At 39.5% G+C, this 25,478-nt stretch overlaps 1 protein-coding gene across 1 annotated transcript in view; it reads right to left on the bottom strand.

Moving 5' to 3' along the window:
• The window catches only part of chn2 (chimerin 2), a 219,558-nt gene that overhangs the window by 49,834 nt on the left and 144,246 nt on the right, over positions 1-25,478 (bottom strand). The window contains exons 4-6 of the mRNA XM_052016707.1: positions 25,161-25,192; positions 22,249-22,362; positions 18,411-18,696 (exon numbers count right to left, since the gene is read on the bottom strand). Of these exons, the coding sequence (XP_051872667.1) occupies positions 18,411-18,696; positions 22,249-22,362; positions 25,161-25,192 (432 nt within the window). The remainder of the gene's footprint in view (positions 1-18,410; positions 18,697-22,248; positions 22,363-25,160; positions 25,193-25,478) is intronic.

Here is a 25,478-nt window from a genome sequence, read left to right as displayed (position 1 = left end):
GGGAAAGTGTTTCAATTCTAGGAACATCATTTATTACCAGGTTTGACGAAACCATATAAATGCAATAAAGTCAATGCATTATGACAGAATAAATCAACAGAAATATAGATTTCAATCGAAACCTCTACTTGATAAGCAATGAATGCTACTAAAGGAATGATAAAAATGCAACAGAATCGTCAGGAGTGAAAATGCATTGATTTCAACCTTAGTCTTTTTGAAAATCAATCCACTTTATGTCAAATACTAAGTCTGCACTTTTAATCTCATTGCTTTTCACACAAATTCAATGATAAATGTAAAATCTGGAATATTGGGGTGGCATGTACAACATTATTGTACATTTAACAAACATCTATAGTCCTGTAGCAATCTTAATCAACAAAAGAATGACAGAGGTACAGTGGTACAAGATTACTACCATCACTAGTTTAAGTGAAGAACACGCTATGCACATAGAACAGTACAGCACAGGAACAGGCCCTTCGGCCCACAATGTTGTGCCGAACTATTTAAATTAGTAATCAAATGCCCAGCTAAACAAATCCCTTCTGCCGACTCAATGTCCACATCCTTCCATTTCCTACACGTTCACGTGCCTACCTAAGAGCCTCTTAAACGCCTCTATCATATCTGCCTCCACCACCACCCCCTGGCAGCGCATTCCAGGCACCCACCACTCTGTGTAAAGATCATGCCCCACACATCTCCTCTGAACTTACCCCTTCTCACCTTAAATGCACGCCCTCTGGTATTAGGCATTTCAACCGTGAAGAAAAAATACCGGCAGTCTACTCTATCCATGCCTCTCATAATCTTATAAACCTCTATCAGGTCTCCCCTGAGCCTCTGTTGCTCCAGAGAAAACAACCCTAGTTTTGTCCAGCCTCTCTCCTTACAGCACATGTCCTCTAATCCAGGCAGCATCTTGGTAAACCACTTCTGCACCCTCTCCAAAGCTTCCATATCCTTCCTATAATGGGGTGACCAGTATTGAATGCAATACTCTAGAGGTGGCCTAACTAGAGTTTTAATGAAGCTGTAACATAACTTCCTGACTCTTGAACTCAGTGCCTCTACTAATAAAGGCAAGCTTGCCATAGGCCTTCTTTAACACCCTATCAATCTGCGTAGCCACTTTCAGGGAGCTATTGACTCGGATCCCAAGACTATCCCTTTACAACTTCCACATCTTTTTCAAAATATAATGGTCAGGCCATTTGAGTAAAAATAAATTTAAGTGATGAGGAAAAGCCAAAACAAAACATGTAATAAATAGAAATGTAATTAAGATAAGATCTCTTTATTAGTCACATGTACATCAAAACACACAGTGAAATGCATCTTTTGCATCGAGTGTTCTGAGGGCAGCCTGCAAGTGTCGCCATGCTTCCGGCACTAACATAGCATGCCCACAACTTCCTAACTCGTACGTCTGTGAAATGTGGGAGGAAACTGGGAGCACCTGGAGGAAGCCCACGCAGTCACAGGAAGAATGTACAAGCTCCTTACAGACAGTGGCTGGAATTGAACCCGGGTCGCTGGCGCTGTAATAGCATTACACTAACCGCTACACTACTATGCCAGCCCCTACACTACCATGCCAGCCAATTCAAGTCAAGGTTAAAATAATCTATTGTACAAAGAAAAGAATATACTGTTAACAAGGAATATATCAGTTCAAATCTTGCTATAGCCTTTGAGGGAAAAAATAATTCTGAAAACTCTAAAGAGACACGTCGTAGAAAAGCACCACATTTTACTTGTAGAGGAATCTATTACTGCTCACTGACAGCTTTAAGATGACTTAGAACAAAAATTTTAGCTATCCAAAATTGATAGCAGCCATTTCTCAGGTATACATTAGAACTTAAACACTGCTCAATAATCACGTAGAACAAAGACTTGGCATATTTTAAGAAGATCAATGGATAATGGCTGATGAATTCTCATCACTTGCCACATTTAGCCTTCTATGTGCAGCTTAAATTTACAGTCAGGTCCCTATCCAACCAGGTTTTGACTGACTTGCCTTTAAGCCCCAATAAAGACCTGCATCAATCTTAACACCATCTTCAAAGAATCATATCAACATTGTTTAATAAGCCAAGGTAATTAATAGACTATATGCTCACGACCTACCTGTACAGTATTTCCACCACCATTATCTATACACACATACAAGGTATTTTGCGACAGCAGACAAAATGCTTGCAGTCTGAGATAATGAATGGAAGCCTCAAAACAAGAGTTTTCTTCAGGTATGAATTTGAATACAGGTGTTTGTTTATACTAAATAGCCTTAAATATCAATAGGAGTTTACAGGACAAAATAATGCCTTTAAATCTGAACTGGCCTATTGATTTTAACTATTGGATCATCATGGATTTTTCAGATGGCCAGACAGTAAAAAGACAGGATGGACGGATAGCAGCTCAAACAATTTGAGAAGCATTAAAGAACAAAAAATCAGATTGGAAATAAATAACATTTAGAATACAAGTATTTTACTTCCAGGTGCAGTGAGAGAATAAACAATGCAGAGCCAATGACATCCCAATTAGCCTAATTTGCATTAATACTGCACTGAGGGTAATTACAATTCATTAAAGAGATGACAGCTTCTATAATTTATGAAGTGTAGTACATTATTATGTGGATATCTTTCATATTGCTCTGGATTGAAATAAATTCTCAATCAATAAAAAAAGAGGAAATTATCCCTTCATCCCCCAAGACAGCTAAATCCCAGAGATTTTGATCAAATTATTCTAATACCAAACAATGTTTCATTCCTCATATGGGTGTGACAAACCAACCAATACTTGTCTTGTAAGTGACTTTTGAAAACAACTGTGCTCTACCTCGAAAGAAAACTGCTCTAACAGCAAATACATAATTGGTTAATCACAAACACCTTGAGAAGGAAAGGAAGCATTTTCAATTAGTTCTGCAAAAGTCCATGGGCTTCACACAATTGTTGTTAGCCATGTAGGTTTATACCTGGAAGAACACAGTTGGGAACTTAAGTATAATCTAATACTGGTTCCACCTGTCAAGAATATCTACTCTACCCACCCTGTGGTGAGTAATGTACCTGACAAATATTTGCTTTTACAGTCTCAGTCACAGGTGGATGTCAATTAAAATAATCAGATGTTAAATATGAAATTTAGGTGTTTCCTATCTCATCCTTTAAATATCCTAATATACCAAATTTAAACTCTTCACTCTTCTGATGTGATCTTTCCTGCCAATCTCATTCATTGCTGTCTTTATATTATCCCTCTAACCTTCCCCTTTGTAATATTAAATTTAAATTTAATTTTTTTTTAATTTTTAAATTTAAAAAAGCTAAGTCCCAAAGGCTTTTGTTTTAAACACACCCAGACCTCAATAATTTCCAGTTCTGCATGAATTTATCACATTTGCCCCAGCCTGAGTGCAGCAATCCGTTCACTCAGGTCTAACACTTTGATACTAAATTTAGGGATGATGATGCTTCGCTGTTTATCAAAACAACCTCTAATTTGTAGAGGCATTCTCTCCACATGTAGCACCTTCCCTGTTTTTATTTTCTGTTTTATTCTGGGTTCCCAATCTTCTCAAGCATCCAATTTCACCTTATTTTCCAATTCACTGATAAATGTTGGTGCAGTTTCTACCTCTCTTGGTAAAATTGGAAATGTCAATGACTTAGCATCAAATGTCCCCTTTTTCTCGTCTTAATCTGGTCCACCTCTTACTCTTTCTTTCCTCAATACTGCTATTTCCATTTCTAGGATTACACTAATGACAAATATTAAATACTGAGCCATAAACTTCCACAGCAACTATGGCAACAGTTCCTCCCACCCCAAGAATTAGTTGAATGAACATCAGACAAGTTGTACAAAGGGCGTGTTATCTTTTCAGCTTGATTATAGCCCAGCGATTGAAGATCCATTGTTTTGCTCACACTTCATTCCAGTTCTCTCTGAACATGGATGTCCAGTGCCCTGCTGTAGCTCTACACCAAAGCTCTGTCCCTCTGCTCTGTGGCTAAATAGTTCTGCAGGCTGTGTAATATATGCAAGATATTTATCGTGAACTGTTTCCAAAACAGCACGATCCTTCAATAACTCAGATGAATTTCCGGATTTTTTTTTAAATACAAGTATATGTTGGATGTATTCTATTTTACTAATGAAAGCTTAGATTCAATTGCATTTTAAAAATGATTCGATGCTCTTTAACCCAACTAGCAGGTTAATAACTTAGCACCAATTTAATAATTTAAAAAAATCTACTGATAACATTGTACAAATAGCTTTCTTTTAATGTTGAATGAATTCACCTTTTCCAATATATCAAAAAAAACAGAATAAGTGCTGGGAGAAATTAAGAAAAAAAGTAGCATACAAACTAAAAGACATCTCGCACCAAGCAATATAAAGACTCTTAAGTGCAAATTTCACCAACATGCGAGTTGGCTGTGTTCTCTCCCTTCTACAATACATTCTATTGTGTCAGTAAAAAGGCAACTAATTTGTATAAAATTATGCAGTTAGTGAGATGAAATCTAGGTTTACTCTAATCAAAGGGATTAAAATTAATTGTACAAAGACCCGTTTATTAACATATGAGTAAATTGTGACTGTTCAATTATTTGCTTAAGTACATTAAGCCTCATTTTATTTTAATTGTTAACAGGATTCCCAAAATTTCACTTTAATTAATTACAATGTGTAGAACTCATCACAAATATAACCTCCGTAGCTTTCAGAGAGAGTGTACTGGGCAGTATTTGTGGATCAGAGTACAGTTAATAAACCACAACTGCTTGCAGCCCGTGAAGAGTTGTTATTGCTTTACTTGCCTCTCCCAGTGATCTCTGCACCCCCCCCCCCCCCCCCCCCCCCCCACGTTCTGTAAACAGGAGGAAGCCTGGTACTTGTACACACACAGCAACTTAAAGTGATATACTGCTGTTAAATTCTGCCTTTGGTCTTTCAAAAAAAATATTCCTAAGTTTCCCTAAATAATTGAAACCTTTAAATAGAAAGTCAGGTAAATGGAAATAAGTAGATAAGTAAATTTGCTTCAGGATACCTAGCGAGGCTTTATAGTTTAAGATAATCCGGTTTTACATGAACCTTTAACCACCTACAATTCAGAGTGCAATGAGCATCATATATAACATATCTATCTGCAGACATACAATAAATCTATCTGCAGTTTATTTTTCACAAGTGTTACAAGGTTTCCTTCCCATTCTATCAGCTTGTCAATCATTTTTGCTGTTTGGAATTTACTTTTTGTTTCTGGTTCACCGTATTTAAAGATTATATACACTGACTTGTTGGCCTAACTGGGAACCGACTGCACAATTATAACATGAGTTAAATATGTTTATTGACTGCAATAATTGATAAAACCTTGGGCAAGGATGGGTGGTGGCCATTTCGTGGGCAAAGGGAGATGACGTAATGCTTTTCCTTCTGTGAGAAATTAACTTTATTGTGCTTTTCCTCACAACCTCCCGAAAAGAAAAATCATTGACTGATACAACCAGAGTGTATCTCTCAAAGTCCTCTACCAACTAGCAGAGTTCATCCTTCTTGGTTTCTAACGTAAATGCAGCAAATCAACAGTCTTGATTTTAAACCCCAATGGGTTAAAATAAAGGCGAGGCAACGGGTTGAAATCAAAATCCTGTCTCTGAAACACCATTTTCCTGTCCACTGCATATTAACAGTGGTGCTTCAGGACAACAGTGCTGCTCCTATTGAAAACAAATAAACTTATGAAAGAAAACCAAATGCAGGGTATTGTGTAATGTTAACAGCTCCACAGGGCGATTCCCACACTACCTGCTACATGGCAGAAGGAACACAGTGGGAGGAGTCAATCCCAGACAAAACCAAAGTAAGCTTTTAAAAAGAAAAACCCCTTTTGGTCCTCCTGTGGATCAGGAGGTACACTTCCCCACGCCTTGCAGGGAGTCACTGAACACCACCTTGATCACAGCTCCATCACGGGCACAATCCTCCCTGCCATTGCAGACATCTTCAAGAGGCAGTGCCTCAAGGTGGCATCCATCACTAAGGACCCTCACCACCCGGGACATGCCCTCTTCACATTACTACCATTGGGGGGGGGGGGGTACAGGAGCCTGAAGACCCACACTCAACGTTTCAGGAACAGCTTCTTCCCCTCCACCATCAGATTTCTGAACGGTCCACGAACCCATGAACACAACCTCGTTATTTCTCTTTTGCACTATTTATTTCTTTAAAACTTAAAGTAATTTTTGTCTTTACATCATGCACTGTACTGCTGCTGCAAAACAACATTTCTCATGACATACGGTGATAGTAAAGCCTGACTCTGCTCCATGTTGATGCCCCCAGTGCCATACAATTGGAGCATTCCCACCCGGCACCACCAACCTCTCCCCCCCCCCCCCCCCCACCCTGCCACACCAACCACCCCCCACCCCACCCACTTGCTGAGGAGGAAGAGCTCCTCTGCTCCTGGCTACAACCTTCTCTGGAAACATTTGTTCTCACCCACTGGCCAAACACTACATCGGCTCACATGCAACTCATAGATGTTTCCCGCTGGGCCTTGCTCTCCCTTTTCTATGTGCACCACTTGGCAAGTGGGTTCATGCACTGTTGCCACCTCTGTAAAAGTCACAACCAGAAAGTCAGGGTTGAACAGGTGCAGAATTTTCAATTGTAATCAGAATGGCTGCAGCAGTTTAAGGGAACAATTCTCCACTGCTATCTCAAAGACAATCAGGAACAGGAAACATAAAGCTGACCTTGCCAGAAACATCTTAATCCAGAAAAGTAAATAAAAGTATAATACTACAGTATTTTCCCTACTCCTTGCTGCCATTCTGGAACAGCTACTTCTGATTTTATTGCTTTGTTCCAAGATGAGACTCTTTGTATGCAGGCAAGAACTAAACAAGGAATTTTAATTGCAGAACAGAACAAGCAGCAACAAAGTACACCCTGTAGCTGGGATTTGCAGAAAGATCAGTAAATGGAACACAGTGATTTCCAAGGAGATTTATCAGGACAACTAATCATGCGTGGTATACAACTGCATTTCAACTTGTGCTTCACCTCAGAGAGTAAGTATGCAGATTTTAAAATGATAGATCTTCTGTGGTTGGCTAATATATGGTTTATAGTTGATGACCTATTTGCCTATGGCTACAAATAATATGTGAGAACAATATCATCCAATGGTCAAACAAGATTTGCCCTATTCCCTGCTAAAGTTTCTTTAGAGTTTTTTTGTTTCATTGGCATTTGAACATTGGATTCTGTTGAGGAAATTGAGAGACAAGTTCATAATTGGTGTTAAAGTGTGAGAATGGGGATATCCCTGCACAAGGCATTTGCTTCTTCATAAACCGTGTGAAATTACATCTCATTACCTAGTTCCTGATTCAAATGTACTGAACACTGTGAAATTGTTTCATTAAAGTAAATATAGACTAAATTAGCCACACAAAATTAGGACTTGTCTGTTTGAATCCAAGTCACTACTTATCAATGTATATTCATAATGCAAATCAATCTCTCACACTAAGAATTAACTTTCAACAGAGCATAACCTAATTCCTTTAGCATTTGATTATTGACAAAGAAACAGCTAGAAATTAATCTCCAGTTGGTAAGCACATTGTGAGTAAGCACATCCAGATACTCTGACAACCAACTTCTTCCATTGGCTTCAATTGCAATGAATTTCAGAGACATAACTCAGTGCACTGCTAGAGTCACAGAGTTGTACAGCACAGAAGCAGATCCGTCAGTCCACAGCATCTATGCCAACTATCATACCTATCTATTCTAATCCCAGTTGCCTGCATCAATTCCATATTCCTCTATGCCCTGCTCATTGAAGTACCCATGTACCAGTAACAACCTCTTCAATGTTGTTACTGTTCCTGCCTCCACCAACTCCTCTCGCAGCTCATTCCAGATTCCAACTAACCTTCGTGTGAAAAATCTCTTCCCTCTCACATTAAATCTATGCTGTCTAGTTTCAGGCGCCCCTACCTCGGGAAACACACTCTGGCTATCTACCCTATCTATGCCTTTCGTAACTTTATATACCTCTATCTTGTCACCTCCCAGGGAAAACCGACCTAGCCTATCCAAGCTCTCTTTACAACTCAAGCCTTCCAATGCAGGCAACATTCTGGTGAATCTTTTCTGCACCTCCTCTAACTTAATCACACCTTTCCTGCAGTGCAGCGACCAGAACTGCACACAATACTTCAAGTACAACTGTATGAAGTGATAACTGCTCCAGAACAGGGATGAATTTCTAGGCAAATGCTGTTGTTTTCCCCATTCCCACAGATCTCAGATGTTCTGCAGCAGGTGCTGCACTGTGTGCATGTCTGGCTGACAGAAATTTGCTCTGCAAAATCCTCCAGCCAGCTTATGTACATTGGCCCCCAGTTAACAACATCACATTCAAAAACAAAATCCCAGCATGGTTTTCAAATACCTCAGTGGTTTCACCCCTCCTTTACTCTGTCCTCCAACCCCAAAAGCTTTATGAATATCTGCATTCCTTCACTTTTAATGTCTCGAGCATCCCCGAATTAACAGCTCCGCCACTGGCAATTGTGTCTTCAGCCGCTAAGACCCTTAACTTTAGAGTTCCTTCCCTAAAGCTGTCCTTCCCCCTTTCAAAACGCCACTTAAAACCTCTCTCCTTGGCCAAGCGTTTGGTCGTCTACTCCAACATCACTTTCTATGCACAGCACTACATCATTTTTGATAACCATCCTGCAAAGCACTTCGAGAAAAATTTTACTTTGTTGAAGGCCCGATAGATATTTAAGTTGTAACCGCCATTACTGGTGTGCGTTGTGGTCTAAGCAACGTTATTCATTTTCTGACATACGTAATTATATCTCAACCATGTGGAAATATCATTGTTTATTATTTATAAAATTCAAGAATTATATTTTCTTGACCAATTTTCATTCTTGGGATAAGATAAGATTTTTATTAGTCACATGTACATCGAAACACACAGTGAAATACATCTTTTGCGTAGTTATTTTGGGGGGCAGCCCGCAAGTGTCGGCACGCTTCCGGCGCCAACATAGCATGCCCACAACTTCCTAACCTGTATGTCTTTGGAATGTGGGAGGAAACCGGAGCACCCGGAGGAAACCCACACAGACACGGGGAGAACATACAAACTCCTTACAGTCAGTGGCCGGATTTGAACCCAGGTCTCTGGCGCTGTAAAGCATTATGCTAACCACTATGCTACCGTGCCTGCAAAGTATTAGATAGTAACCATAGAAATGAAATTAAGTGATATTATTATCGACTTGTTGAAATTTCAGGGAAATAGGGGAAAAAGATAGGCATGGTAGTGTAGTGGTTAGCATAACACTTTACAGCGCCAGCGACCAGGTTCAATTCCGGCTGCCGTCTGTAAGAAGTTTGTACGTTCTCCCCGTGACTGGGTGGGTTTCCTCCGGGTGCTCCAGTCTCTTCCCACATTCCAAAGATGTATGGGTTAGGAAGTTGTGGGCATGCTATGTTGGCGCTGGAAGTGTGGTGACACTTGCGGGCTGCCCCCAGAACACTACGCAAAAGATGCATTTCACTGTGTGTTTCGATGTACGTGTGACTAATAAAGATATCTTATCTTAAAATATGAATCTAAAATGCTTAAACTTCTAGTACTCATGAGGATAGTAACTTAATCCAGTAAGTGTGCATTAATATAATGATGCAACTATTCAGCTAGAAACAGAGGCAATTTTAAAATAGACAAAATATATGCATCACAAATGACGGGCACATCTTCTAACATTTTACTGACACATGCAAGTTCATTTCACACTTGCATATTTACACTAGGAAGAATTAAAGAGATGGTCAATTGAAACACTTATGTTGAAAATATAATGTAGAAGACACAGTAACATAAAAGAATGCATCTTAATGCAAGTATGTTTTATTAACATTTAAGCTACCAATATAATTTTATAATCCACCTAATCAACAGTTATTTAGGATTTCGAGCAAGCTGCTGTACATGATGAATATATATGAAGCTCTCCATCCCAAATTTTAGCCTAAACATTTAGTACAAAGTGCATGCTGGTAACATGCTCCACAAAATAATGAACTTTACATAATATCAGAGATGAATAACCTTTAAATTCTAGTCACATCAATGTTTTCATGAAATAGCTTACTGCAAGTAAAAGCCATATTAATCTTTGCCAGATTCTAAAGAGAGGATTTCTATTGCTTGCAATTTCTCGTGAAATGAGATGCTTGGACTTAATGTGTTTTACAATTTTACTACCAAATAACTCATTAGTGGATATCTTCTCTTGTAAATTGCACCTTAAGCTGCAAATTTTAATTTACACTCCAGTGACTATGGTTCAAACCTCCAACATCAATGCAGATTTGTCGGCAGATCTTACACATCTGCCAAGTGAAAATCAAAACACTGATAATACTTTAACTATGTGGTTCCTCTGCATCTTGTTCAATACATCTTACTAGTTTCCTGAAAAATGTTACGTAACCTGAAATGTACATTCAACAATTACTTACTGAGCCAGAGATACAATTTCAAAAGCATTTTGTAATTTTGTAACAGTGTAAATTAATGTTTACAATTTTTAGGTTGGAACCAAAAATAAGACCGGTGTTAACTAATAATGTATGCTAATAGTAAAGGAATCACTTTCAAAGCAATCATGACCTGCAGGATAAATCTATTGTTGACTGGGTATTTTTGATAGTTAACTGAACTGTTAACTGATTGCTCCAGGTATCATCACAGAGTGTAATTTAACTGGAAGTAGTTTTAAATATTACTATAGTAAATTTATTTTATTTTGGTTGGAGAATTGAATGCATTTATTCTGAGGTCACATTTCTTTTTACTAGAGCTCACACAAGGATGAGTGTAGCGATGAGCAGAATACTGTACATTATTCACAGGGATATTGGTTGTCTCCAACAATGACCCACTGCTACATTCACGCTCCACTGATAATTGAAGAAATGCATAGTTTGCATGTCAGGTGCTCATATTATTTCGTGGCAGGCAAAGGGCAATTATATATAGTCCTCCTTATACTTTATAGCTAAACAGAAGAATCTTAAGATTCTTTGCACAATGCTGTAGCTGTTATCTTTGTTTCTGATTTTATTTTGAAAAGGTTTTAATAAATATCAATTTCTAATTAAACCCAAATAATTGTAGTACTTAAGATTAAAGCATTCAAGAAAGAAAACTTTAAACTTTCCCAAGCATGTTACAAAAATAATGATACATCATTATATAAACAGAAAAATGGTGCATGGGGATCACAATGGACTGTTTCAGTACCATAATCTAACGTCAAGGTACAAAAATAACTCAACATTGTGATCTTATGAGTGACAAATGAGGAAACGTGCAATATGAGCCGTCACAACTCATTTCAAGTGATGGTCATTATTTATAAATTCAGGCTATTTCATAAATATAATTTGCGCCTGTGCCACAGATTCTGGATTTTTGAAAGGCACAGATTGCATTAAAAAAATCATTAGCATTGACAAGTCTATCAAAGCTAATTACAGGCAATTTATCTTCAGTTCTGTAGATGCACAAAGTCCAAAACAATGGACATAAAATAACTATCCCCTATTTTATAGAATGGGGATTAAGTTTTTAATCCAAAATCTCACTATTAAGAAGTCAAAGGCACTGAAATTACATAAGTATTTAATTGCCATAATCTTACTGATGGTGCTTAAAAGCAAAAGCTCAGCATATCATTGCAGTTAAATATCTGTACTGCTCATTGGTATTGGTATTTTCATGGTAATGAAATAATATTGGTTTTCTCAATATTAGTTGAAATTTTTTTGATAAATGCAGCTCTACAGGTAGATACGAGAATCACCAGAATGCAATTTAAATTTTATCTGCGATGATATCTGAATTGAATTACATTTTTATATCAGTGGAAGCAAATGGTGCTGCAACAAAGATAGATGTTGAGTATGCTGCAGGTTATTTTTATCACTCCTTCTATTGCCTTCCCATGACTCTCAGTAACTTGCTATGATTTTCCTGTCTGTTGTAAGATATACCCGAGTCATTCTCTTGTTTTTCTTGTGTAATTATCTCCTTGTGTTTGTCTTTTCTATACGGCTCCTATTCATTCTACACACTACTGGAATAATTTTATTTGAGTACAGTACTCATTCCTGCCACATACTTCCTTTCTGTTTACATCTCTTTATTTATGTGCCCCTTATTCTCTCTTTTTCTTCTCAAATCCCCTGGGGATATTTGGCTCCAAGATTCTGTGGCTGCTATAATGATGTTATTTTACTGTAACAAAAGCTTAAGCTATTGGTCATCTTGCTCCACTGCATACACGAGTTGTCAGCTGAGGCCAGGTTAATTGGACATTGGAGATTATTGAAAAGGAGTGCAAGGCCAGGCCCAAGACTACAGCTAGTTATGACTGTGTGCTCTCTAGATTGATTATAGTTAATGTAATGCACTTTGTGTGGTATCTATTGGTGTTGTACTCTGGTTTAATAATCATTAGTCATTCATTATTTGAATGAATGCAACTTATTTCTAAATAATTGTGTTATTCCTTTCACTTATTGGGAGGTGGGTGTCACAAAACAAGTCAGCATTTATTGTCCATCCCCAATGTCCTTGAACAGAGTGACTTGCAAAGCCATTTCAGAGTTTAGAGTCAACTGCACTAAAGTAGTTCTGAAACCTGGATGTGAATGAGATGCATCTCCAACAAGAAGTCACAAGTTCCATTCTCACCATGCTGCTTTTGCATTTTGAATTTACATCTGATGTTTACGACTGAACTAATCTGAAATTCCACAATAGATGTTGCTCTCTAAGGTCTGACTGGTCACTGGTTGCACCATTCTGGAATAGAGTTGGAAGTTAGTTGTATAATTCTGGAACTGGATTGGAGGGGAAACTGTTTCTATTTGGAATGTGTATGCTGAAAGTGATTCCATGATGCTATATTTTGTTTTACTTTGTTGATTTCTGGAATATTTTCAGAATGATGCTTTTGTTATACAGCTGCTAAAATGTTGTTGTAATTTGCACATAATCATTCAGTGACGTGAAAACATATTTAACTTGAAAAGCTTGAGGTTGCCTATTATGATCTTGTTGAAAGAATGAATCAAGGTTCTTCATTTCTGAATTCGGGTCTCTGATGGATGGAACCTAAATCTTTAAAACTCTAATAGAAATTAAGAAAAGTTGAAGCTGGACAACAGTCCTTCAAATTCCCAGCATTCAGTACCTCAAGAATTATTGAAAAAAAGTTTTTAAAAAAATCATAATGACCTTGCTAATTCATCAATGTTTCCACTTCTTTATTCAGGATTGCATTAAAAATAAAACTATAGACCATAATTCACTCTTGGTAACTTTGAAGCCACTTGCTGCAATCTGTGCACAAATACAAAAGTAGTTTTAGGCAAGGGAAAATGCTAAATACAGAAATGTAAAACATCCTGTTCCAAATTGCATTTTGTTGAACCTTCACAAATGAAATGCACTGAACTACGCAAAGTCCTGTGTTCTTTGGTAGGTAGAAACCTGACTCAATAGTGTAGTTTGCCCACGTTCTTTCCTTTATTACTCCTTATTCACCCATTCTTAACCTTCCATCTCTCATATGTTCTTCTGACGTTGAAGGAGTCCATTTGGCCCATTGTGTCCATGCTGGCTTTCAGAACAAATTCCCTCACTTATTCCCTGTAACCTATTCCTTCTCAAGTGCCCATTAATTCTACCTTGAACTTCAGTAGGAGTAATTTACAGCAGCCAATTAACCCAACAAGAAGTCTTTGAAATGTGGGAGGAAGTCAGAGCCCCCTGAAGAAACCCACATGGTGACAGGGAGAACGTGCAAACTCCACGCAGACAGCACCAGAGGTCAGGATTGAATCCTGAAGCCATGAGGCAGCAGCACGACCTGCTGTGCCCCTGTGCTGACCCGTTCTTCCTCCAAAACCCAAACCTCTGCTAAGGTCCAATTATTCCCCAGTCACTAACGTTGCTTTATTTGAGTGTTTGGAGCAACAAACACTATGACCACCTTGCACTAAAGTAGACCTTTTTGTTCTTGTAAAAATTGTGTAAAATTTATGTTTTTCTTGTGAATGCTTCTTATATGATGCTATGCACCTGTGATGCTGCTGCAAGTAAGTTTTTCACTGCACCTGTGCACATATGGACTTGTGCATATGACAATAAACTTGACTTTGACCTTGAATTCTAAATGAAGACAATTAACTAGAACCATGGAACCAGAATAGTCAGAAATTGTTCTTTTAATGTGGATTGCCTTGTTGGAAAACTAAACCTCACAAGAAAATACTGGCATCCATAGCTTCTATGCTGCATTATCTCATCATTTACAATACGGTCTTAGAAGTCAGATTTGCCTTATTTTCTGAAGAGGTCACTTCATAGACAGCAGAAATCCCAACAGAATTAGTGGTGACAAATAATTGCAGATCACGTGCAGGTGGTTTAATTTTTGGGTGTCCTACTGTGTAAACCAGCTGGAGGAGGTCTATAACAGTGGCCCGTGTACTCTGGAAAAAGATGTAAAACATGGCAAAGATAACAGCCAACCCAGGTTAATGGGCTGCCAGCAAGATGTTTCTTGATGCTGTCCAAAAGCAGCTGTCCTGTTCCTTTTACATTGCTGTGTTCCTGCAAAGGAAGAGTTCTTTTATCGTAGCATTTGTGTAATGTAAAGACGTCCTTCAAACTCCTCGGCAAGTGATGATGGAAACAAGGCCAGTGCTGTCATTTTGAATTTTTGCCAATTATTCCTGTTAGAATTATACCAGTCCAGGCGCTAATTAAGGACAGGATTGGACCTGGCAGTATGATCCTTGGTTGAACACTTCATGTCCAGGTTCTCATTCTGAACAGCAACAACAAGGACAAGCTAACAAAAGGCTGCAATTATCGACAGAAATGCATGCAGGCATGACTTGCATGTACCAAACAGGAGCTCGGGGAGAGAGAGGGGGAGAAGCTGCAATATTTTGAGAGAGAAACTGAATTATTAAATTAAAATGAAACACATAGGAAAATAAAAGTACAACATACTTTTTTTGTTAAATGTTAAATGCCCATTTCTGAATTACATAAATGTGCTTAAACCTTTGGTCTACTAATTCTCTACATTTAAAAATACTATCCTACAAAGGTGGATGAACATAGTGAAAGACATATTACAAACTACACTTAGTTCAGCATTCCTGACAGATGTTCTATGATTGGACATTTTTTAATGTTACTTTCAAGTACAAAAAGGATTAAAATTTCAAACAAACATCAGAGATGTGAGCGATTGATGAATCGGGTATTTACTAGTACTTGGAATAAGATTCATGCTCAACTGAATGAACACATAAGCAGAGGAATTGGGAATACGGATGGGACAGTTGGCTCCTTAAGTCTGCTCCACTATTTAGTGAGATCATTGATAAACTGATGGTAAGCTCAACTCTGATTTCACATTTACCTTTCACCCCTCTGGCTTTGAAAATATTTAAAGGTTCAGCTTTCATCGTCCATTGAGGAAAAACAAAGCAAAGGCCTACGAGCCTTGGAGAAAAGAAAAATCACCTCATCCATCTCAAATGGGTAACCTTTTATCATTAAACAGTGTAGCGGTTAGCGTAACACTATTACAGTGCCAGTGACCCGGGTTCAATTCCCGCCGCTGTCTGTAAGGAGTTTGTATGTTCTCCCCGTGTCTGCATGGGTTTCCTCCCACATTCCAAAGACGTACGGGTTAGGAAGTTGTGGGCGTGCTATGTTGGCGCCGGAAGTGCAGCGACACTTGCGGGCTGCCCCCAGAACACACTATGCAGAAGATGCATTTCACTGCGTGTTTCGATGTACGTGTGACTAATAAAGATATCTTATCTTCCACTTGTTTCAATTTGCATGTTCTTTCTGTGAGTGTCTGCTGCACCATTCAGTAAGATTTGCTCTTTGCCTTGTTCTCACTTTCCTGCCTGTCCCATAAAGGTTCGACTCCCTCTGGTCCAAATATCCGTCCGAGAGCCTCGAGTACGTTCAACAACTCATTCTCAACAGCTCTCTGGGGCAGCAAGTTCCAAAGACTCGGGACACTTCAAAAGAAGAAATTCCTCTGCATCCCCATCTTAAATAGGCCACCCTTTTTTTCTGAAATCATGACCTGTAGTTTTAAATACATCCATCTATGGCTACCCTGTTCAAGTTCCCTCAGAATCTTTCATGGTTCTGTAAGGAAACCTATATTCTTCTGAACTTCAAAGAATATGAGCTCAACCTTTCCTCATAAGAAAACCTCTTCGTTCCAGGAATCAACCCAGTGAAGCTTATTTGAACTGCATCCAAAGTATCGCCTCTTTAAAGTAGGATATTTAGATAGATAATTAAATATTTATTTATTAGTCACATGTACATCGAAACACACACAGTGAAATGTGTCTTTTTGCATTACTGAGAATGTGCTGGGGGCAGCCCGCAAGTGTCGCCACTCTTCCGGCGCCAACATAGCATGCCCACAATTCCTAACCCGTACGTCTTTGGAATGTGGGAGGAAACCGGAGCACCCGGAGGAAACCCACGCAGACACGGGGAGAATGTACAAACTCCTTACAGACAGCGGCGGGAATTGAACCCGGGTCGCTGGCGCTGTAACAGCGTTACGCTAACCGCTACACTACTGCGCCGCCCAGATAGGAAACCCAGATTGAACATAGGACTCCAGATGTTGCCTCCCAAACACCCTTTACAGTTGCAGCAAAACAGCTTTACTTATATTCTACATCTCCTTATCATTCAAGGCAAATACCCTCTTTGCCTACCTAATTACTTGCTGCATCTGCATGTTAACTTTTCATGTACGAGGACACCCAAGACCTGTATACACCAGGCCTTGATACTAATCCCAATTCCATCCTGCTCATTAAATCCTGCCAACCTGAGAATGCCCCATTTATTCCAACAGCGTTTTCTGTTACTTACCCAGATCTCTGTCCTGGTTAAGATAACACGATCGATGTGCAGTAACTTTTTAACGTGACTCCTTATTGAATTGATCATCCTTTCGGGGAACATATTTTTCCTCACTGGAAACTGCTTGATTTGAAATTTTCTATTCCACTAACTTCATTTTTTCTTGTTGCTATTGTTCAAAAACAACTTTATTCTTATTTTCTATAATTTGCCCTGCCAGCTTGTTACAAATATTTCAAATTAAGAGATCTCAAAAAGTACTTCATTTCTACGACTGAACAAGGAGCTCACATAATGCACTGACTGCATGATCTGATTTTCCATTTTACCATCAATCACACTTGTTTGCAGTGCTAGCTGGTTATGAAGAACAGACTTGTGTATCCTTTGTCCATTTAAGTGCATGCCCGGTCTCACTCAAAGTGACATTTACAATAAATACAGTGGAAAATGAACAGCATGACTGAAGCAACAAAGAAACGTAATTAAAATGGCATTATTACAAATATGACTCACAGTCATAGGATCATACAGCACAGAAACAGACCCTTTGGCCTACCAACTCCATGCTAACCTTTCTGCCAATCTACACTTACCCATACAAGGTCGATATCCTTCTATGCCTTGCCTATTCAAGTGTTCAAATAGCTCTTCAATGTAGTGATTTTATCTGGCTCCACCAAAGCCTCTGGCAGCTGGTTCCAGATATCAACCATTCTGTGTATAAAAGGTCTCCCCTCAAATCTCCTTTAAAACTCCTTCCTCTCACCTTAAACCCGTGCTCTCTGATTCTGACTATCGACCCCATCTATGTCTCTTATAATTTTATATACCTGTTATCAGGCCACCTCTCTGCCTCCTCCATTCCGGGGAAAACAAGCCCAGCTTATCCAATCTCTCCCCATAAATGAAGTCTTCCATTCCAGGCAACATCCTGGTGAATCTCCTCTGCACATCCTTCCTATAGTCTGGTGACCAAAAGTGCACACTACTCCGTCTGGTCTCACCAGATGCTATTTTCAGGTAAGTACGGACCCCAAGGTACCTCTGCTCATCAACACTCCTTAGTGCCTCACCTCAGACTTGCTGCTTTAATAGTACCAATGAGGGTGAGAGGGCAGCACAGCAGTATTACTCCCCTAAATTCACATTGCAGTCAGGCATGACAGAGTTAACATGATGAAGAAGTGTTCAGAACAAATGGGAGATCTACTAGTGATACATGACACCTACAAGACTGCATGTTAGAAGCTGCTGCACACAAAAATTGTTGCAGAACCTTGCCTTTGACAACCAAGTAAATATAAATTGAAATTCTTACCTTTTCAACTGAACTGTTTTCATCATTCATGAAAGACACCTTCCTACTGTCACGCTTTGTCTTGATCAGTCTCTTTGAGGTTTGCTCTCTCAACAATGTGGCATATCCGATGTGCTCATAGATGGGATTGGTAGTCATCTTTGAAATATACTCAGATGCTTTTGTTTCTATGTAAAGGGTTATCAAGCCATCTGTCACGAGATCATGGATTGACTCAAATCGCTTCTCTCCTACAAAGTGCTTTCCATCATAGAATAATCTGTAGTTTAATGTCTGGTAGCCAAATCTACAAAGAGGAATGAAAGAGAACATTCAGAAACAAGATTCCTGAGAAAATCACAAAGAACCTGAACACCAGCAACTGTAAAGGTCAAGATCTCAGCAGGAAGCCGAGATGAATCATCCACCCAGCATTTCTGAATAAAGTTCAATGTAAATGGTTCATATTTGATTTCTGCATTCAATGCTGGCTGTGCCAATGTTGAAGATGATCCTCCTGTTAGATACTCAATTGTCAGCCACTGCTCTTCATTGAACATAGTAGTGCTTGGATTTGATCCACCAACCAAGGGGATGACAGAGTTTTGCATATAGTACATCATTTCTGCTACTTAGCATTCATGTAGTCCTGTGTGTCACCTTCACCAGGCTAACACTTAGTTTCAGATACACCTAGTGGTGTTCCGTGGCACACACTTCTACACTCCTCACTGCATCAAAGCTGCTCATAGGGTTTGATAGTTGTAGGGAATTTCCAAGGCCATAAAAGATATAGAGATAGGTATATAATGTTGCTGCTATTAGAAGTCCATTGCACATCAGGAATCCCTAAATTTTCACTACTGAAACCTGCCATTAATCTATTCAGTAAGCTGTGCCATGCTGTCCTCAATGTGAACAGGGACATGGTCTCCACATGGACACTTAATACGTTGTCATTTCTAGCAATATCCTCATGGACAGACCCAGCAACAGTAGAAGGACTAGTGAGGAGACGACGCTGTAGGTTATTCTCGTGTTGGTTCCCTTACCACCCATCATAAATCGAGTCTGGCAGCTGAGTTCTTCAAGACTTAATCAACTCCTTTCAGGCTAAACAGTCAGTGCTTTCTCTAACAGCTCATTGACTGAGTAATGATAGTAATCAGCAAGAGGTTTTCTTAACTTGAACGTATGAGACTTCATGATGTCTGGAATTAGAGTTAAGGATTCCCAGTTCATTGTTATAACTACCCCCTGTGTAAACCACTACAACTTCAATTTTGATGGACGTCTTGCCAGTGGGATAGAACATATCTATGGATAGTGAGGGATATTGGTTGAGTAATACTGTGCGTATTAATATTAGCCTGTTCTTTATTTGATCAATCCAGGCCTGCCTCTTAACTTTGGAACCTAGGCATTAATGAGTAAATAATAAACAAATGTTTGAGAAACAAAAGACTGCAGATGCTGGAATCTAGATGAAAAATAGGACCCTTCTTCAGGCATGAACATTGAATTCTCCCACTTTAAGTAATCCCCACACTGTCCCCCACCCCTCCTCACACCCACCCACAACCATGTGTTTTCCTTTCTTTCTTTTCCTAGCCTCTTTCTCTTTCTTCTACCCACCTTTTTCCCTCCTTACCTTTGACCCATCCCCCAGTGGATCTGCTCTCCCCTCCTCCCCCGCACCTGCCTATCACTGTCTCTTACCTGCATCTACCTATCACCACCTTGTGCCCACCCCCCACCTCCCCGCTTTTGTCCACCTATCACTGCTCTGCTTTTCCCTCCTATATATTGGGCTTCCCCTTTTCCTATCTTCAGTCCTGAAGAAGGGTCCCGACCCGAAATGTTGACTGCCTGCTTTTCTCCACGGATGCTGCCTGGCCTGCTGAGATAAACAATTGTTTGTGGTGTGTGCACAGTAACGTTATCTTGATTCAAGACCTAGGGCCACAGTTGAGTGGGCTATTCAATTTTTTTTGAAGTTATTCTTTTAAGCAGTTTGAGAAAACTTAAAAGGTTGGCTCAAAGAGCAGTTAAGAATCTACTCACTGAGCTCCTACTCATCAAGATGAGAGGCACTCCCTGACTCAGTAGAAACGGGTTTGCCTTCATTTACTCGCCCTGCTGAGTTAGTTACACAGTTGTAGCTCCACAGTCTCTATTCTCTTCTGTCTTCACCCTCTTTCCTTGGTTTCATATATCCCTATTCTCCAGGTTCTACTGCATTGAAGTTAAACATCTTCTATTGACTGTTTGCAGTGCTGCAGATGATTTATTTGTAAATACTTTGGCAAGCTTTAGAACTGACCACTTCAAAATACTGTACTGAGCACTGATATTCTTACATAGTGGGTAATGAGGGTCCCAAAATTATTCTCAGCACAGCTACAGAGATGACTTCCAGCTCAAACAACCCTAGGTTATTGGCATACAGTGCATTTATTTGGGGGTATATAGACGCGGAGTCATTTGGTAGAGATACATAATAATTCAAATGGTCCTATTGGGGAGAAAGAAAACCATATACATGGACAGAGGAATACGAACTACTACTATTTCCAAAGGTCAACAACGCTCTGATGCAGCATTGGTTAAGGTGCGGATAGTCAAGTCGTCTCTTCTCATTAACTCAATTCACTGCTTTTGTGAAAACTTAACTCTGTACATAGATAAGCACTTGCATTGTTTAGTATGTAGCTCTGTTTTGCAGTTACACCAAGTTACTGTCTGATTCTTCTATTTCCCTCTACGTTCTCCAAAGAGACAGAATTTGTGTTTTGGTGTTAGAGGACCAAGGGATGTGCCAACCAATGACTTTAGAAATTGTGCTGGTTCAGAGCCTCATGGATGCCCATTTTTGAGCTGCTTTATCTTGCCTCACCTCAAACACAAGTTGTGCCACATTACGGGACAAATTGTGCCTTCCTCTTGAAAAGGTTTTCTCTTCAGAATGACCATGCAGTGGTTATTGCCTTAAATGCTTTCTTATATTAGGTAGCCTGACATTGACAAGACACCACCTGGTGCAAATGTGTTCTGGTACGTGCAGCCTTCAGGAATTGTACATCTCAGTTGGCAGGCACAGTAGTGTAGCGGTTAGCGTAACGCTTTGCAGCACCAGTGACCGGGGTTCAATTCTGGCCACTGTCTGTAAGGAGTTTGTACGTTCCCCCTGTGTCTGTGTGGGTTTCCTTCGGGTGCTCCGGTTTCCTCCCACATTCCAAAGACATACAAGTTAGGAAGGTGTGGGCATGCTATGTTGGCGCCAGAAGCGTAGCGACACTTGCGGGCTGCCCCCAGAACACTATGCAAAAGATGTATTTCACTGTGTATTTCGATGTACGTATGACTAATAAAAATATCTTATCTTATAAGGGGTGCTGGAACTTTCCACCGAAAATGAGTCCTGCAGTTTCCCTGCTAACAAATGTTACTAGGAGGTATTAGATACAAGTTGTTGGTAAACTGCAAGTCGACAGAGTTGTCAGTAGCTGGCAATCAGCAGGAGGGCTCTTTGGGCTTGTCTTCACCTGAAGGCAGGAAATTCCGTGAACTCTGGAGTCACTTCCAGGGATGTAGTCTAAAACTGCACCTCCACTGCTGATAAGTCTACCCATCACTGAGATGGGATGTAACACACTTAGGAAGAGAAGTAGCCGAGAAGGGAAAAAAAACATGGAACTTGGATTGTTTCTATCCATAGAAGGTGCAGGTCAACTATAAGAGTGTAAATCATAAACATCTAGAACCAGGAAGACAAAGAAATCAAAATATGCAACAGATCATTTCTCTTTATTTTAAAAATAGAAAATAGCAAGTTTTTGGCATTAGGAAATAAACTCACCTCAGAGCCAAAGTGTTGCTACCCGGCTGACGTTGACTCTCTCTGATGAGGTAAGCACCCTCAACTCCACCAAGCTGTTCATCAGCCTGCTCACGAGATATCATCCCATGGAACCTGAAAGGAGAAAACACTCAAAATATTTTGAAAATTACAACAGCATTGGTCATTTTGTACAAAGTTTCACAGAATCAGACATCATGATCCACTTAAAGGCATTTCAAATCATAATTAATATACCACACATCTTGATACTTGAATTAGAACTTATTATCTATATATTTTGGGAGCTAAGAGCAATCTATTTCATTAAATTTCTGCTTTTTTGTAAATTGATTGGCCCTGTTTGCAGCATCCTCCAAGATGACCAAAAACAACTGAGCATTCTTCAAGCCTTGATGTAGTCAACTGAGTAGTGGGCTCAGTGTTGGTCATGTAATAAAAAAGGAAAGAATGTGGTGCATATTATGTGCTCTCAAATCGGAACACAGAGTATGCCAAGTGAACGTTCTTAAAAATTTAGATCTCATTTGTTCATGTAAACCCAAGAATAGAGTTAGCAGGATTGCAGCATTCATTCAATATCAAATAGTTTTGCTTCAAGGAACAGTGACAGCACTTTTCAATTAATTTGGCTCTTCAGAACGTGAGAAGTTTTGCAAATATTTTACTCATACAGTGGTGTACATGGATTTTAGTAAGGCGTTTGATAAGGTTCCTCATGGAAGGCTCATTCAGAAAGTCAGGAGGCATGGATTCAAGGAAACTTGGCTGTGTGGATTCAGAATTGGCTCGCCTGTAGAAGACAGAGGGTGGTGGTAGATGGAGTGTATTCTGCCTGGAGGTCAGTGACCAGTGGTGTTCCGCAGGGATCTGTTCTGGGACCCTTGCTCTTTGTGACCTTTATAAATGACTTGGATGAGGATGTGGAAGGGTGGGTTAGTAAGTTTGCTGATGATACAAAGGTTGGTGGTGTTGTGGATAGTGTAGAAGGTTGCTGTAGATCACAACAGGATATTGATAGAATGCAGAGCTGGGCTGAGAAGTGGCAGATGGAGTTCAACCTGGATAAATGTGAAGTGATTCACTTCAGGAGATCGAATTTGAAGGCAGAATACAAGGTTAATGGCAGGACACTTAGCAGTGTGGAGGAACAGAGGGATCATAGGATCGATGTCCATAGATCCCTCAAGGTTGCCACACAGGTCGATAGGGTGGTTAAGGTGGCGTATGGAATGTTGGCTTTCATTAGTCACTGTATTGAGTTCAAGAGCTGCGAGGTAATGTTGCAGCTCTATAGAACTCTGGTCAGACCACACTTGGAGTATTGTGTTCAGTTCTGGACGCCTCATTATAGGAAGGATGTGGAAGCTCTAGAGAGGGTGCAGAGGAGATTTACCAGGATGCTGCCTGGAATGGAGAGCATGTCTTATGAGGATAGATTGAGCAAGCTAGGGTTTTTCTCTTTGGAGAGGAGGATGAGAGGTGACTTGATAGAGGTGTACATGATAAGAGGCATAGATCGAGTGGACAGTCAGAGACTTTCCCAGAGCGACAATGGCTAACACGAGAAGACATAATTTTAAGGTGATTGAAGGAAGATATGAGGGGGATGTCAGGGATAAGTTTTTTTTTACACAGTGGTGGCTGCATGGAACGCACTGCCGGCAGAGGTTGTGGTGGCAGATAGATTAGGGACATTTAAGAGACTCTTAGATGGACACATGAATGATAGAAAAATAAGGGGCTACGTGGGCGGGAAGGGTTAGATAGATATTAGAGCAGGATAAGATGTCGGCACAACATTGTGGGCCGAAGGGCCTGTACTGTGCTGTAGTGTTCTATGTTCATACTATTAAAAATAAAAACTCAAGGGAGGCAAAGTGTAACAATCATTATGGTCTTGGAACTCTCTTGATCTGATTCAAAATCACCAGCAAATTATGAAAATTACTGAGGTTTAAGTAAAACAAATGGTGGGTTCCAGCAGATGGAAAGGCACCTATTTATCCCCCAATACCTCCAGAGCTCCATGTGTGCACTTGACATTGCCTCAGCCTGCAAAAGGTTTACAAGTCTGCAAAAAGCTCAAAGGTATAGGGCTCTTCCTAACCCTATGCAAAAAAAACCCTATGCAAAGATTAGAAAAAAAATGACAGTCCTGATAAAGAGTATCAAAACATCAGCTGTCCATTTCCCTCCACAGATGCTGCCTGACCCGTTGAGTTCCTCCAGCATTTTGTGTGTTGCATTAGAAAAAAAGTGATTTAAAAGATAAATAATATAGACCTTTCAAAAGATTAATGTCAGCAAATTTTAATCTCCTGGGAAATTTAAACATTTTCAACCAATCTTTGCAAGACCACTTTTTATTTAAATTAGTTAAGAGCCAGTTAACACTGGACATAAAAATCCACAAATCCACATTGTTAACTAGTCCCAATTACTGTATTCATGAAATAATTAATATCATTAAATACCAGTTCTTGTCTTTGATTGTAAAATAAAATAGTAATGCAAAGAAATAGATGCTGTTCTGCAAAATGAACACTTTTCCAATAATTCAATACTTCTATCTCAGTTTAATTTTGCATTTGTGCAGAACTGTTTCTGTGCCTTAGTACAGAATCAGTCCCTTCTGCGATGTTGGCATGGGAGATGCATGGTTAAAAAAAAACGGCATTTTAGTGAAAATCAACAGGTTAGACATCAAACGTCGCTGCAAATTACAATAGATCAGTGAATGAAAGCATTATCAATCATGCTTCAAGAAAATAAATTACTGTGCTGTAAAACTATTTGGTCAGCATCTATGCGATTTGTAGTTTAGCTTCCAACTAATAGGAAACTATTTTTACAAGTCATTTCCAAAAGTAGAAGAGTTAAATAAACAAAACAGAAAATGGTTTACATACTCTCTTCCATAGTACTTTGGCCTGTTTTCAACCTGCAAGCAGAATCAAAGAAAGGTTACAAATGGAAGACCACTCAGCCTATCAAGTCCAACCTGCTCTTTGTAAGAATAATCTAGCTGGTGTCACTCCTCTACCCTTTCCCAAAAGATTTTCAATCCCGCCCCTCCAGGTAATTTTGAACATCATTATCAAATTTGCCTCAACTACTACCCGTTAGTGTACCACTCACTGAAGAAAGCTTCTCCTCACATTAGTTTTGATGCTTTTACCCAACACCTACACTATATGTGCATTGATGTCCTGCCCTCTCTGCTATTA

Source organism: Pristis pectinata, chromosome 5 (assembly GCF_009764475.1).
Source record: "Pristis pectinata isolate sPriPec2 chromosome 5, sPriPec2.1.pri, whole genome shotgun sequence".
Lineage (NCBI taxonomy): Eukaryota > Metazoa > Chordata > Chondrichthyes > Rhinopristiformes > Pristidae > Pristis > Pristis pectinata.
This window is presented reverse-complemented; position numbering and strand designations above follow the sequence as displayed.